The sequence below is a fragment of the Electrophorus electricus genome, chromosome 1 (assembly GCF_013358815.1).
Source record: "Electrophorus electricus isolate fEleEle1 chromosome 1, fEleEle1.pri, whole genome shotgun sequence".
NCBI classification, from domain to species: Eukaryota; Metazoa; Chordata; class Actinopteri; order Gymnotiformes; family Gymnotidae; genus Electrophorus; species Electrophorus electricus.
Genome location: NC_049535.1, coordinates 7,860,311 through 7,877,500, shown reverse-complemented (window position 1 = coordinate 7,877,500; position 17,190 = coordinate 7,860,311). Strand labels below are relative to the sequence as shown.

Sequence of the window (17,190 nt, the reverse complement as noted above, 5' to 3'; positions counted from 1 at the left end):
GCTTGTTTGTGCTTTGAGGAGGTGTACTTAACATTCCGCAAGCAGTGCGCTGATGTCGTGACCCGTGAGCGGATCTCGTTCGTGTTCAGTAGGCTGTCTCTTATCGCGTACTCGTGATGAAAGAAAGAATGCTTAACGATGAATTAATTATTGGCCTACTCTGTAATTAATGACCAGCTGATCACTGCGACTATTATCTCGGGTCAAGGAGGACTGACGCCCCTAATAGGCACGTTTTTTTATCCACAAGCTTCTGCAATTCTTCTGCGATAACGGCAGTGATTTATTTATTTTTTTTGTGATGGTGACATGGCGACATCTATCTATCTATCTATCTATCTATCTATCTATCTATCTATCTATCTATCTATCTATCTATCTATCTATCTATCTATCTATCTATCTATCTATCTATCTATCTATCTATCTATCTATCTATCTATCTATCTATCTATGTGTGTGTGTGTTTATCAGATATTGAAATGAAAACCAGTGATGTTTGTTTTGAATGTCTTAATTTGCGTCTTGTTTGTCTGGATCCCTTATGACCGTTTAAGACTACTCAAGCGATTTTCTTTGTAGATTCTCTCCTGCCTCCGTCCCCTCGCTTGTCGTGCCTTTTGCTTTGCCGTGCAGTAAAGGAAACGTGTGAAGGTGACGAAAGGATAGAGGAGCAGAAATCAATTACAATTATTCTCTGTTGACAAAGTAATTAAACCCGGAGTGTGCAGCTAATCCAGAGGCAGAGAGCCTTATCGCTGGACGGCCGCAGATTTATGATCGTCGCCGCAGCAGGATGCATGCCGCGTGATTATCATTCGTTAATAGGCAACGCAGCACGCGACATGCGAATACCCGTAAAGGCAAAGAAGGCGGGCGCTAGGCCGGAATGACACGCACAAAAAGTTACTTTGTTTTACTGATTGTCACGTAAACGACAGTCATACCCCAAAAAGTAAGGCACAATTTACTTAAAAACATGAATAATGCGCAATGCAGCGGTTGTAAAGAACAGTTCTTAATCTGGACCCCCAGGAAAATGGGAGTGTCTCTGATAGTACGGTTTTACTGGACCTAAAAATAGAACAGTGCTTCTTTTACCTCCTGCGTAAAAGTTCAACAAATGAGTAGCTTGAGTCACGAAAACCTCGCCCACTTTTGATCAATCTATGACTCAGTGACGCACGTGTGAACGTAAGATGTAGCCTATGTGCGCACACTAGGATGCTTAAATGTCTTTGTAAGGTATTATTCTATTCATGAGTTACTGTATTGGCCCATTAGACAGAAAAGGAATTATATATATTTGTGTGTATGTTTTATCTGGAGGATATTAAAAAGAACAAACATGCCCTAATGTCCCTACACGTCTGAAGATAAACAAACGTGTAAAAATTATACGTCTGTTATTTTATAAGCGTTTTGTCTTCTGCTCTATAAACCGTATTTCCTTGGATCAATATGGTGATGCTATACTCAACTATAACGTGAATGTAAATAGGAAGATGATAAAACTGACTGTTTTGGAATATAAACCTTTGAAAGTAAACTGAGTTCATAATAATGATAATAACAGTAATAGTAGTAGTACTAGTAGTAGTAGTAGTTGTTGTTGTTGTAGAACTATAAATTAACTTTACATTTTGCAACATATCGAAATGAGTTTTGTCCACATACTGATACCTGCAAAGCCTCTTGTTAAGAACGTCAGATCAGTGTCTATATACAGTGCCGCGGGGAAAGTTTATTAATCAGTGGCGAATAAGTTTGTTCCAATACGCAGGCTCACGCTGCCGTGTGACACAAGCCCACGTCTTTCCTGGTTGCCCCTTTAAAAATCAGAATTCCAGGCCAATGATTTATCAACTCCTATTATCAAGAAAATGTCACGCGAAGGGCACCTTGCAATGCACTGACGCAAACCCCGAGCTTTCTCACGGAGATATAGAAAGCACTTTGCACAACCAAATTCAGTCTGCCTGCTGTCTCTCCAGCTGTTTTTTTTTCCTGTCGATCACTTGCATTTGTTGACTGTGCACTAATGGTGAGTAAAGCACATGAATTATATTTTCTGTTTCGTCTGGTTCTGCTCTGAACTCATGTTTATTGTTTTAGTGTATATCTTTTCACTTTCACTGGAAAATACATCAGCGGTTTGAATCGGTACTCCTGAGAAAGCAGGTTATGATGCTGTCCATGGTCCTGAAACTTTGCTGCATATTTTTGGTTTCACTGTTTATAGAAGTTAGTTTTAATTTTGTTTTCCTTTTAAGAAAATACATTCTATTGTTTTTATTCATATAGCCATGTTACATACACAACTGCAATGTTATCCTTCTCGCTTTTTTAACGTTTATGCTTTTATTTCCAAATATTTTAAAGGATGTTAATTCAGTGTCAAAGCAATCTTTGTGGTCTTAGTATTCAAGAGTTATTTTTTTCAGCCTTGGGGATAATAATAGTTATCCCATTCCGTTTTAACGTATTGACGATTTAGTCTGAGTTCTCTCCTCCTGTGTCGTAATTGTTGCCGTATGTTACTCGTCTTCACCGGGCTTTTCTTGGCGCACTAATACCAGGACTGGTGCCTGCCGCGGGGTAAAGAGGCTCTGCCGAATCCGGCAGCTTGTCTATTGCCCATAAAATCAGGGGATGTGCCGCGTTGAATGACACGGGGAAATGGGGCGTAAAATTAAAGAATCTTTCTCTAATGGTAAAAGCGAGAACCAAACTGCGACCGTTCGTGAGCTGAAAATCAAAGAAGCGAAGCAAACATGTTGGAAAAAGATCTAAAATACCACAGAAAACTCGTTTCGAAGATGCAGCTCGCATCTCGTGTAATTATTGGTGAGTTATTTTTATGGTACATGTTAATTTTACAAGATGTTGGACCCCGCTGCGGCTGTAAAGCAAATAGCTTTAACGAAAAAAAAAATCAGCGGTTGATGTAACAGTGGTTATTTCATTTGATGTTCCGCTAATGACGTTTGGATGTGGTAGGTGTGTGCCTTTATGCATTATAATTAATGTAACTAACACTTAGATCTAACCTTACAGGATTTTTCTAACCAGAGAGAGATGTTCAAACAGCCCGCGAACAGTCCCGCTGGCTTTAATCCGCCGCAGCTGCCCGAGGGAGCGGTTGGAGTTACAACTAGTAAACCTGAGAGTGGTCAGAGCCTACCTCCCGATCCGCAGCCTTTGAACGAGCGGAAAACTTTCTGTCCAACGGAAAACAAATCTAGCGACATGGAAACCAATAAAGCCTATGGGACGTTTAAAAACACGGCACCTGCCCCGGTACCCGTTCCTGCATCCGTTAATTCTGTCCTCCGCAAGGATTCCTCTGGTACAGTTCCACCCCAAAAGGATAAAGCCATTTCAGGCGCGTTGCCTAATCAAGGGGCCCTAAGGACCGCGACGGAGCAAAATAACGCCACCGGCAACTGGACGTCCATGAGCCAGACCACCATTATATTGGGCACAGATGGCAATACGTCTGTTCTGCCTGGCATCTTGAACGCGGTAAGTGGTATCAAATGAACGTTTCAATTCAAAAAAGAGTTAGCCAATCACCTTTGGAAGAGGCGAATATTGAGCAAGAACAAAGCCGCGTGGGTCACTTGAGATGTAACTACTCGACATCTGTCCTGTGTTTCTATTCTTAGTTTGTGGCACTTGATCTGAGTTGATACATAAGAAGAGGCAGACTTTTGTCTATATGTAATCATAAGGGGCGATCAGAAAAAGATATCAGAATGTTTGTTGAATTTAGACACATATTTTAGAATATAGGCCCAGTACTGCTTTTTGTAAATCATGAAATTGTTTCTTGATGACTGGAGACGACATTGTAAGATAAAGTGTCTCTGACTCGCAAGATTAACTGTACAGAGGTTAGTGTGCTGCATCAGTGAATGATTGTGATTGCTTGTGACACAGTAATTACAACTGTCTTCTCAGCGAGCACGCGTGCACGAAAGCTCGCTGTACCGTTGTACACACGAAAACAATTACAATGAACTGACTAGTTAATTTATATGTGTGTACTTCCTGTAGGCCTATTGTTTTACCTATTGTTTTGTTATTTAAATAATGTTTCAATACATACATTAAAAAAAGTATGCAGGCTACAAGAGCTATAATCTACACGGAATGAGAATTTGAGGTCTTTTGCGCCTCTGTTTTAAACATTGTATTAGTCAAACTCGGGGTCTCCCGAGATTCGCTACCGTTAGCTGTTGAGGCGGCAGGATAATGTGTTACATAAGGATGCGTATTCTGTCCACTGTACAAGTCCCATAGGGGTACTTCATCCCAAATCAAGAGCGGCCACTCGCTTTCTGAGTGCTATCGTAACACCACTTTGTTAGAACAAAGAAAACTGTCACTTTTCCTACATTAATTTGGCACCGCTGGTATGCATATGTAATTTTGTAATTTGATTTATAAACGGTTGGCATTGTGTACTCTGCTGTAAAATTGTTTTATACATGGCAAATGTATTGAACAGCTGCAGTAGCCCTAGTGCTATTTTGCCGTCAGACAGGTGATGTGGGATTGATCCAGTTCCGAAGAGTACTGTAACACTGTAAAGAACTGTTCCTTCTAGGGTGACGATGATGACGCCGGAGGAGACGAAAATAAGGCACGTGGAAACTGGTCGAACAAGCTGGATTTTATTCTGTCTATGGTTGGCTATGCGGTGGGGTTAGGAAACGTTTGGAGATTTCCTTATCTTGCCTTCCAAAATGGAGGAGGTGAGGAGGGGTATCACTAATTTTTGTTATTGTATGTACCCCAAATAATCAACGTAATCTGCAAAAAAACTCAATGAATTTCTCGTTTTTCACTTTATATATAGTTCGTTTTTCCTCATATATCTAAACTGTATATATGGTGTAAGTGGCGAATTTCACGATCGTTCATATTATTATTATTATTATTATTATTATTATTATTATTATTATTATTATTATTACAACATTAAAATAATAATAATTACGCCTACGATTTTTAAATTATTATTTATTATAAATGGTTATTTAACTCTATAAACGATACATTTTGTTCTACGATTTTAACCAAACCATGTCCACATCGCAAAATAAACAAATAAATAAATACATAAATCAAAGTTTCTAAGTTATAGACTTTGAATAGCAAACACGTGTGTCCTTCATGGGTTTCAATGATACCAGATACGTAAGTGCGCCAAAGTTTTTTAAGAGTATCAAAGTTTACGCTGATGACTAATTGTGGCGCCGTCTTTCCTGTGTAGGTGCTTTTTTGATACCTTACCTGATCATGTTAGGCCTTGCTGGAATACCTATATTTTTAATGGAAGTCTCACTGGGTCAGTTCGCCAGCCAGGGCCCTGTCTCTGTTTGGAAGGCTATTCCGGCCTTGCAAGGTAAACTGCGCTCAGCCCACATGGTGTAAAGGGTTTAACTTTTTTGTTAGTTACATTACATTAATACTAAATTATCTTACGAGTAGTGTACTTTTTATTATTATGCATTTCCTGTTGTGTTAATAGTAAACGGCCATGTACGTGTTTAAGAATAATGCATATTATTTCGTCTTATTTATTTTATTTTAGGTTGCGGGATTGCCATGTTGATAATATCTGTCTTGATAGCCATATACTATAATATAATTATGTGCTGGACACTATACTACCTGTTCGCTTCGTTCGCTTCGTTGAAGGGCTTACTGCCATGGACTTACTGTAGAAATGAGTGGAACACGATTGAGTGCAAAGACAAAGACATGCTGCGCTTAGGTAAGGATTCTTTGCCTACCCTCCTCCTTCAGTGTCTTTACAGCCCTTTACAGCCACCCCCCTCAACTAATACGCAATGCGCAACGTGCCCTCCACCTTCCCAACTAAGCACACGCTCTGGAATAAAAGATTTAGGCTGCACCTTGTGTCCGAAAAACTCTCCCACTTCATTGTGTTAGGGGATTTGAGTCACTTGTTTCTAATGATATGAATTACTATATGTAGTTATTTAATAGGTACAATTTAACATTTGATTTTTATTTTTTTTAAACTATTAATATTTCTTTTGTATACCCCGCTAAAATCCTGTCCTTAAAAGTGGCTGAAAATAGTGGTGGTGTACGTTAAACTGAGTATTAAGATATAGCATTTGTTTTATATTTTTTGTTACATTTTTTAGAGTAAGGCGTTTTGGTCTACTTATCAACGGAATCTTTGAGATGGAAAAATGTATGGGCTAGGACAAGCGTATTTGTTATAAAAATTATTGTATCAGGCTTTAGTTTATTTTGTTGGTGTTAACGAAATGACGTTTAGATCTGTTTTGTTTTTGTGGATGATTTTATACTGATAAGTGTTGAAAATACTTTTAAACACGCTGTATAACGCTGGTTATTCGACGAAATACTTTTAGTAAATTCAGCAGAAAAAAACTGCTTGCTTGACAAATTTACTGTAAAGGCATTGCTGCAGTGCCGCAGTACGATGTCGCGCCCTCCAGTGGCCAGCATGTGTAGTGCTACGGAATCTTAGAATGTGAAACAAATGCGGCAAAAGACTTTCTTAACTAATTTAAGACTGAGATGATCAGAATATTATGTACATTTTTGATTGGTGTGTGTCTTGGTAAATAATGAAGCAAACGGACACGTGACACATAATTCAAAGCTAGCACAGGAGCTCCTTTTTACACCAGTAACTATTTCCGTAGGCTGCAATATTCCTATTATGTCTTCAGAGTCATCTGCTTTATGTTACTGTATGTAAATGTGTATTTGTTGGTTCTTATAGACATACTTTTCCTCTGAAACAGATTCGTGTATTATCCGAGATAGAAACCTTACTTCCATTAAGAACACCACATTCTGTTTGTCTGCAAATGCGGTTGGAAATTTAAGCAAGCTGCTAAATGTTACAGCAGACAACAGAACCTATGTCAGCCCCAGTGAGGAGTATTTCAAGTGAGTGTTTGTTAAGCATTTGTTTTGTATCAGAAAAGTAAAATCTCCTGAGTACGTTTTCATAGGAGAGAATGTTGTTAAAATAAGTTGCTTAAAATAACCCATCTGAACTAAATCTTGATCAATTTTCATGAGCTATGCTGGTTTGATACAGTTTTCTGGAAAGTGGCATTTCTGTGTGATGCGGACCATTCCCTTTCTCTTTTATTAGATATAATGTATTGCACATTTCCAAGGGGATTGAGTACCCGGGCGACATTCGCTGGCCTTTGGCTGGTTGCCTCTTTCTGGCATGGCTTATCGTCTACGCCTCTTTAGCTAAAGGGATCAAGTCATCAGGCAAGGTAAAGAAGGCTCGGTAACTAATTGGCTTCTCTGAAGTCAGACTGCATTACCGTGAGAACAGCGCTGCGCTTGCTTTGGAACTGTAAGGCTAATTCTAAAGGATCTGTTGCCCTCTTGTGACGCCCTCCTGTCCTTACAACCTCTTCCAGCGGATGGATTAATTCGCTAAATACACAAGGTAGCCCTAAAAATGCTTTGACGATATAATTAGATTATAATAAGTGCTTGGCATAGAAAAAGATACTCAGTGGAGCTATTTAAGAAGTATTTAGTATATAGTATATTTTAAATCTAGTGAGACATTAGATTCAGCAGCAAAGAAAACAAAATCAGATTTGTCAGTATAACAGTTCTGTTGAAACTGTCAGTAATCATGTCAGTATTCTGGAATACATAGTGTGTTTCAGTCAGGCACAGTGCGAGAGCGATACAAAACCTGGTACACTACCAGGAGGGACTGGTCTGGGCTTAGGATAGAAGAACATCTCACCATAGGCTATATATCAGGTCATAGAATGGTTTGGTGCTGTTTGGATCTACTTGCCTGCTAAGCATCTTGCCAAATGTGGCTTTGGTTTGTGCATAGGTGGTTTACTTCACTGCCACCTTTCCCTACGTAGTCCTGGTCATCCTTCTGATCCGGGGCGTCACGCTGCCTGGTGCTTCATCCGGCATCCTCTACTTCATCACACCCAAATGGGAGAAACTCAGTGATGCCAAAGTAAGGACAAACCCATGTGACTCATGTCTGGTTACCAAGACCAATGTGACCCATGTCTGGTTACCAAGACCCATGTGAACTATGTCTGGTTACCAAGACCCATGTGACCCATGTCTGCTTACCAAGACCCATGTGAACCATGTCTGGTTACCAAGACCCATGTGAACCATGTCTGGTTACCAAGACCCATGTGAACCATGTCTGGTTACAAAGACCAATGTGACCCATGTCTGGTTACTAAGACCCATGTGAACCATGTCTGGTAACCAAGACCCATATGTGGTTACCAAGCAGTGGTCAATGGTCAATGATAAAATGATCATTTTAAATGAATAGGGTAGCTCTTTATTGTATTAAATTGTATTTATGCTATTGTATTAAATTAGAATGAATAATTAATCCTACTGTAAATATTTTTATCCCTATATTAACTCTCTCTCTCCTTCTCTCTCTGTTTACATTTCCTCTCTCTCTCTCTCTCTCTCTCTCTCTCTCTCTCTCTCTCTCTCTCTCTATATATATATATATATATATATATATATATATATATATATATATATATATATAGGTATGGAAGGATGCAGCTACTCAGATTTTTTTCTCCTTGTCAGCTGCATGGGGTGGTCTTATAACCCTTTCCTCCTATAATAAGTTCCATAATAACTGTTACAGGTAAGATGCAATGTATAGTACAGCTGTACCTTGTTATTCCATGTATATGAAAGATAATATTTGCTCTGAAGAAAGGCTGTGCAAATGTTCATTTAAGTCTGTAATTTTAATGGTTATCTCTGGATCTCACCCATAAAAGTCTCTCCCGCTTTGCATCTCCTCTTCAGGGACACCATTATAGTGACGTGTACAAACAGTGCAACCAGTATCTTTGCTGGGTTTGTAATTTTTTCAGTCATCGGCTTCATGGCTCATGAGCTCAAGGTACCCATTGAGAGTGTGGCAGATGAAGGTATGTCACTTAACCACAGTACTTGTCTAGTAGAGACTACAACTACCCTAATTAATTAATTAACTTAATAATTTAGATAATGGAAGTTTTTCCCCCTAATTGAAATAATAGTTTTTTTAGTCTCCTAATTTTGCAGTTTACAAAGCTCAATAAAGGCCACTTAAATCAGATGTCTTAAAGACATGCATCATATGCCTTATATGTAATTCTGGTATTTGATTGTACATTGTGAGTGGTGTGTTTGTGTGTGTGTATACAGGGCCAGGTATAGCATTCGTCGTGTACCCCGAAGCCCTCACCAGATTGCCTGTGTCTCCGTTCTGGGCAATCATCTTCTTCCTCATGCTCCTCACACTGGGGCTGGATACCATGGTATTTAACACCACACTAACTACTAACAAAATGGTACGGTGTGTATGTGTGTGTGTGTGTGTGTGTGTGTGTGTGTATGTGTGTGTTTATCTGAGTTCATCATATCCTTCCAACCTCAACATATAACTGAGCTTTTAAAACTGATGATAATGTTGTCAAGAATGAGAAGAAGCTGTGAGTGCCCAATTAGCACAACAAAAACAATATGATAACGTCATTAGTATTAGTTCATTAGCTGTCACACAAAGTCCTGTAAATTCTGTTCTGGCATGGTGTGGAACAGATTTAAATGAGAAACATTTGATTTTATCTTTCCTTCCAGCACCTGCTTCCTGACTGTTCTGTAACAGGTGTTAATTATACTCAGTAAAAGGAAAGATCTTTACATAATGAGCTGCATGAACACCTGTGATTCCACTCCACTGTTGGAGCAGGGCAAGACAGTGGGCGAGTCATGTTTACTGTTTGAGCTGTTCACATTTGTTTTTCTGTAGGTGTGTGTGTGCGAGAACATGTGCGTATGTGCGTGCGCGTGGGCGTTCTATATGCTGTATGTTGTGGAGTGCATTAGTCACACTCATTTTGCAGCTTACATCATCTCAATGTTATTTGGTTAGGTTTCTTATAGCAGAGGTTGCAGGAGAGGTGAGCATAAAGGAACTGGGTCATAGTGCTATCCTTTAACATTCCAATGTGTTCATATATGCTTGTCAGTTTTTTTTTACCACTCTACCATCTTGTGACCCTGTTGATAATGTGAAAGTATGCTAAACACTCCCTTGTGCTTGTATGCTCATGCTGTATGCTCATCATACCTGAATCTCACTTTGCAGCAAATATCGTGACTTTGTTATATATCTCTCTCAGTTTCTAAGAATTATTTTACAGGTTTATATAGAGGAAGGTGATCAGCATTGTGAATGTTTTCACTGGCAGAATATAGGATGACTCTAGATGCTGATTCCTTTTCTTCTTTCCCATTTTACATTTTGAGAATCACTAACCTCCCATACACTCTGTGAACCTATTTATATATCAGCTCTCTATCTCTGCAGTTCGCCACCATCGAGACCATAGTGACGTCTGTGTCAGATGAGTTCCCCAAGTACCTGCGCAGACACAAGACTGTCTTCACGTTGGTCTGCTGCTTAGCCTTCTACGTGCTGGGTTTTCCCATGATTACAGAGGTTTGCCATTCAGCCGTGCAGTCAACCACCCCTCCATAGCCCTACTGCCTGAGCATGGCATGTGTTAGACCTGGGCGAATAGAAACTCTATGGCATGCCACTCACTCACACACTCCATGTATTACTGATCAGCGTGGGCTTTCTAGACTGGCCAGACAGACTTTCATTTCCTTGATATGTTTGATATGTTTCATGTGAAATAAATGACACCGTAAACAGAAATTCTCCTTAGAAAATCTCTTTAGTCTATAAAACTAGGCGGAGTCTGCACTCGAAAAAGCACTGCTAAATTAGATTCCTCAGTCAAACAGAAGGAGTCATACGGCTGACTCTCCATAGTTCCTTCCTGACCAAACAAACAAACTGAAATCCCACTGGAACCTGTGGGACACATTATCGTTGTAAGATGGGTTGTGATCCTCTTGTATTGTGTTCACTGTTATTATGTTTAACCTCCTTAGAACTTGCCTATTCATTTGTTTCTGCTGTAGTAGAAATGTTGTTTATGTATTTCTCATTTTATACATTTCACTTAGCCTTTAAGTCCTGCTTTACTGTATACAGGATTTCTTGGGCTTTTCACTGAATGTAGGGTGGAGTGCCTCTTCCTTTCTGCACAAAACTTGCTTCTACAGCAATGAGCACATTTAATGAAAGGGGAAAGAGCAGATCAAATACTAGCTAATTCCTGATTTTTTACTACAACATATACTTTTTATGGTGAATTATGTAGTGAGGCCTGAGAGCAGTTTAATGTTTTGTGAGCTGAACTAATGTCCCATTATGAATTTCCTCTCTAATGGACATCACAATGATTTTAACATCTTTTACTTTCACTAGTGTTATAGGTGGAAGGAAAAAATCAGAAGAACTTTAGTACAAAATAAAAGAAAGCGATTCAGAGTTAGATTTAACAGATGAAGGAATTGCTCAGAATGCGTTTGAACCTGTTCAAGATGAGGTGCAGAATTCTGATGAACAGGCAGATGCTTCTTTATGTGGTTTGATGAGCTGACACAGACAAATAGGAAATGTGTTTCACTCTGTAGACCAGGACTGACATGTACATTTAGTCTCAGGATGACCATAAATAAGGTTTATTTCCATTGAAAAGTTTTTAAAGATGTCTTCAAATCTTTCAAGTATTCTTCTTCTTCTTCTTCTTCTTCTTCTTCTTCTTCTTCTTCTTCTTCTTCTTCTTCTTCTTCTTCTTCACTCTATTCTTTGGTTTATTAGTTCTCTTTGCTATTCCAGAAACAAGATGTCTTACTGCCCCCCCCCAAAAAAAACAACCCCAACTTAACAGTGCCAATTATAAGCAACGAAATGACAACTGATAGGTTCTTCAAGCTGAGGAACTCACTGAAATTTGTTAATGACCTGCATATAAAAGAGGTAATAAGGAAGACAGACACTCTTTGGAAAGTCAGGCCATTCCTTGAAAGAGAGAAGTAAGGCTGTAATTAGTTTCCCAAAACCAGAAAAGCTCTGCATCGGTGAGCTAATCATTCCTTTCTTGGGTGGGTGTCCAGTCAGGCAGTTTGTTCCAGGCAAGCCATACTCTCCTGGCTTTTTGAAGGTATTTGTCCTTGCCTCTCCAGCTGGTATGATGCTGGACTTTGAAGTCTACCGGGGGAGCAATATATTTGATGGTAAAACACTGGGCATTACAGCAGCAGCACTCCTATGTATGGTCGAATCTGTACCCACAGGAAGCCCATTTGTCTTCAATCAGTACTTCATATCAGTCAGCATCGAAGAAGCTTTGCTGTAAAAGGGTCTAATATCAAGTCAAGCTAGATGAAAACCAGGGAGCCAAAGGCATGTCAGCCATGTAAAATGACTGCAGTAAGAATGGAAAGGAACATCATTGATGGTGGTTAGAAGGAGTCCTAACATGGCTAACAGGAAATGGTGCGATAACAAGCCAGTGGTAATGATCTCAACCATGCATGGATGTCAGAAGATACCTATATCAGGTGGTCCAGCAAAGACAAAAGCACATGTCCAGATGGGAAGACTGGCAGTCCACTAAGAATGCAAAGACAACATATCTGTGGTGGATTTATGTGATGGAATCCTGAGCTTTTATAGAAAAGACTGAAACATGTCCCACATGCTGTGTGATAGGCCATTACTTTGATGCCAGCATAATAAACTCCTGGATCCAGTACAAACTTGACAGCAAAGTCATAAACTCATCTGCAAAAAGGACTTCAAAACTGCACCTGGCAGAAGAGACAGCGAATAATCCAGAACCTGACAACAGTACAGCTGAGGAGAGTGAAGAAGAACATGGAAGACCAAAGGCACGTATGGATTCCACAAGCAGAGTAATTTATGTGGAAATGTGGAGCCTTGCACATGCCAGTGAATGTGGGATTGCAAGCATGCAGAAAGATGGAGGAATAGGGGCTGTAAAACCATGATATACACGAGCTGCATCAAATACACAACGTTTCCTGGATTATTAAATGTAAAACTCAAGAAGCGTGTTTCAGTTTTTCAGACTTTAGTCATTCTGAGTATATCAAGTAATACTGCTAAAAATATTCAAAAACAATAGAATAGAAAAAAATTATTCCAAAAATCACATAGTAACAGAAATAAAAGAAAAATACATTATCAGTTAAATAGAAAACAATCTATAACAACCTCACAACCAGAAAATAAGTAAAGCAAAAATAAATGCCAACATAAACGCTAAATTGTAATTATTCTACTCAGAACATTCAGCAAATTAGAATGAGAAGATCTTTCCCCCCTTTCTTTCTACAGAGGGCCTGCTGTGGCCTGCTGTATACTCTTGTTCCACAGTGCTGTGTCCCTAAGAGGGTTCAAAAGAAATCATAAGTAACACAGAGGCCTCGTTTAAAGTCAGGGCTGCATGACTTCATCTACAGATGAAGGAAGCATAATTCTTTACTGAATTGTGGTACATTTTTTTTATTGCTAACATAAATTTCTGTAAAGGATCAAATTCTACTTAGAAGTTTGTTCATGTTGATCATCAGATATGAATAATTACAATTTTTAAGTGATAGCCAGTGTGACAGAGAATATGACTGTGTGTGTTATGGGTGTGTGTATGGGAGTGTGTAAAACCATGCACATGTGTGTGTTTCATATATAGAGTGGCATGTACATGCTTCAGCTGGTTGATACCTATGCAGCCTCCTATTCTCTGGTCATCATAGCCATCTTTGAGCTGATTGGAGTCTCCTACATTTATGGTGAGTTTGTTAATACTACTGTTCATAATGACTTTTGTCTCTCTGAGTTGGACCAATTAGTCTTTAGTCAAGTTCTAACACACCTGTACCTTGTGCTTGAAAAGGTAATTTAGAGTGCTGACAATTTTATTTCATTAAATATTCTTTAAAAACTACAAATTATAGGTCCCACATTGTACACTTTTCATAACTATTTATGTGTATATATGAAGATAGGGTGATTGATGGTTATGTGTGAGTAGTATATTGATCAGCTATGTGGGAGTAGTATACTGATCAGCTATGGGTGATTAGTATACTGATCAGCTATATGGGAGTAGTCTAATCATCAGCTATGGGTGATTAGTATACTGATCAGCTATATGGGAGTAGTCTAATCATCAGCTATGGGTGATTAGTATACTGATCAGTTATATGGGAGTAGTATACTCATCAGCTATGGGTGAGTAGTATACTGATCAGCTATGGGTGAGTAGTATGCTCATCAGCTATGTGGGAGTAGTATACTCATCAGCTATGGGTGAGTAGTATACTGATCAGCTATGGGTGAGTAGTATGCTCATCAGCTATGTGGGAGTAGTATACTCATCAGCTATGGGTGAGTAGTATACTGATCAGCTATGGGTAAGTAGTATACTCATCAGCTTTGGCTTGCTGTTGCACCCCATCAGCATTTGAACTATTTGTCAGTGTAATACAAACATATTTTAGTCATATGTTGCCTTTGCTGGAGCTTGAGGCATCAGTTTTGCATTTGGACACTAGTCACAGATATAAAGAGGTGCAGGTGAAGGACTCTGAACTGACATGGGAAAAACCCCGTGTCTCTCCTTTTTTTTTCACGTAATCTTTCGCTTCTCTGACCACGTGACTTTAAATTTGTCCCTTTGGATAGTCTGTGAATATTTTCCTCTTTGGCCACTAGATGTCGGTTTTGTCATTCCATTTTTTTTTTTTTTTTTTTTTTTTTTTTCAGACCATATACAAAAATTGTTCATAGGGATACATAATGATAAAATCAGCCAAATGATGAATTACACCGATCATATTAATAAATGATGAGATCAGCAAACAAGGTATGCAGTCATTTTAGGAATTATTTTTAAAAAGCTCATGAAAATGAATTGCTTATTGCAAAAAAAAAGGTGTCTCAGAACTTCGTATTCGACTCTTGGAGACAATGAAAGTAGTCTTTCCACTTCCTAATTGTAGTAAAGTAGAAACTGGTTGATTTTTTTAACCCAAATATCTACTCCTGTCTGCTGTATTATTGTATCTTTCTTCTATCATAATTTATTTTTCGTTTCTTTTTTCTTTGTGCAGCACTCAATCAATATTTCCCTCGCTTGTTCACTTTGCTTTGTCTCTCTTTTTTGCTCCACAATACAGGTCTGCAGAGATTCTGTGAGGACATCGAAATGATGATCGGTTTCCAGCCAAATAAGTTCTGGAGGGTGTGCTGGGCCTTTGTAACACCCACTATTCTTACAGTACGTCCAATCCATACGTAATGGGCTTTTCTGCTTTTCAGACCTCCTATATGAATTCTGCCCCTTACATCTTCATCTCTGTTCAAACCAGGACTGGAAATTGACTGCTAAGAATAACGTCTGCTTACCTGTAAAGAAATAATAAAAAAGAATAACTCAGTTTTCAGATTGAAAGAAAATTATCTGTCTAAACGTCACTGAATTGTTACAAAATCTTGCACCTGAAATATTCACTGGCAAGAAATCCCAGAGGTATGTATTCATGCACAGAGACAGATGCAGGCTTATGTAGCTGAGGCTATCCTTCTTGGGTGGATGCTAATGCTGGGAAAAAGCTCACTGACTTTCATGATACTCAGATCACTGTTATCACTCATAGATCAGACTCCAGGGGTCATCTTTACAAACAAAACCATGAAGACAAAGAGAAAAACCCAAGTTAATACTAATAGATTCCTCTTTTTTTCTGCTGCCCTCTATAACTTTTCTGTTTCTGCCTTATTTCTCCACTTTGATGTAGTTTATTCTGGCACTGAGTCTGTACCAATGGAGTGTGATGACCTATGAGGACTATACCTACCCCACATGGTCTATGGTGCTTGGTTGGCTCATGGTCATCTGCTCTGTAATCTGGATCCCCATAATGTTTGTCATAAAGATGCACCTGGCCCCAGGAACCATGATTGAGGTAGCGACCTTTTAGTACTTTTATTCATATTACTCCTTTACTACTTTTCAGACTGGCAGAATCACAAGCAGAATTTTCAGCACATTTCATTATAATGATTATGCGTTCCCTGGTAAGACAACTTTCTGTGATGTGATACTACAAAGGTTGTGTAACTGTTGAAATCATGTTGTGTTATGGTGTAACTAGAAAATAATTACATTAAATTACATTAAGCTCATGTGTACCGGAGCATGATTAAAGTGAGGATCAGTTGACATTTTGGATTATTATACAGTGAACTGGCTTTGCCATAAACTTCAGGAAAGAACCCTTAATGTAACTTGTCGAACCAGCTGAAATGGATCCTATAAAAACATATTTTCTCTTTGTCTCTTTTTGCCTCTGTCACATTACCCCCCACCCCTCTGCAGCGTCTGAAGCTAGTGTGCTCTCCCCAGCCTGACTGGGGTCCCTTCTTGATGAAGCACCGTGGTGAGCGCTACAAGAACATGATTGACCCACTGGGCACCAACTCTCTAGGTCTTAAACTTCCCCCCAAAGACTTCCAGCTCTCTGCCCAGTACCAGTAACTCTAGCCATACCCCACCCCCATCCCACCCCCTCTCCTCTACTGTTCTAAGTCCTTTGGAAATGAGGAAATGCCCCTTCCCATCCTTCTGCTTGGGTTTCTTCAATCTCTCTTTTATTCATTTTTCTTTCATTAGTCCCCTCCTTCTTCTTTCCAGTATGTTTTATTTTTTCTTGAGTAAAAACAAATGTCCTTAGTGTGTTTGGGGTGAGCAGAGAGGGGGTGCAGGTTCCACAGATTTGGAATTTTCTCATGCAGATGCTATATGGGAGTGCCATCAGTTGTGCAGTTCACAGACATATGAGTCTGATTTTAATTCTTTGACTATACTTTGACAATTTTTTTGACACTGACATTGTCCATGTGTTTTGAAGACGCGTGTGCGTCACCTAAATCTTCCGAATTGTAATTGCCATAAATGAGACAGATTGCCTTGCAGTGGGCAGTGAACTCTAATTGAAATTTGCAGCCCAGTTTCCGCTCTTTATATCCCTCCTCTTATATCTGTACTTTGTGCCTCTGACTTCCGCAGTTGATATAGAATTGCATAGACTAACTATCTGTTAAAACTTGTATTCCTATGTTACAGAAATCATACATCTCTGTAAGCTATGAGCTATTTTGCTGTTTTTCACTATCAATCTGTTCATTGA

General features: G+C 39.1%; 1 protein-coding gene across 2 annotated transcripts; it reads left to right on the top strand.

Annotated features, from left to right (window-relative positions):
- The first annotated feature begins 1,966 nt into the window (after positions 1-1,966).
- On the top strand, positions 1,967-16,540 carry slc6a5 (solute carrier family 6 member 5). Of its 2 annotated transcripts, none has more exons than XM_027011154.2 (16): positions 1,967-2,044; positions 3,058-3,525; positions 4,613-4,760; positions 5,282-5,413; positions 5,603-5,785; positions 6,819-6,966; positions 7,178-7,310; positions 7,898-8,032; positions 8,601-8,704; positions 8,872-8,996; positions 9,256-9,368; positions 10,424-10,555; positions 13,689-13,788; positions 15,178-15,278; positions 15,799-15,966; positions 16,380-16,540. In XM_027011154.2, exons 1-16 carry the CDS (start codon positions 2,042-2,044, stop codon positions 16,536-16,538), a joined length of 2,352 nt encoding a protein of 783 aa, XP_026866955.2. In that variant the 5' UTR covers positions 1,967-2,041; the 3' UTR covers positions 16,539-16,540. The 2 variants fall into 2 exon arrangements, with proteins under 2 accessions (XP_026866955.2, XP_035382267.1); XM_035526374.1 differs by lacking the exon at positions 1,967-2,044 and adding an exon at positions 2,770-2,847.
- Positions 16,541-17,190: the final 650 nt, after the last annotated feature.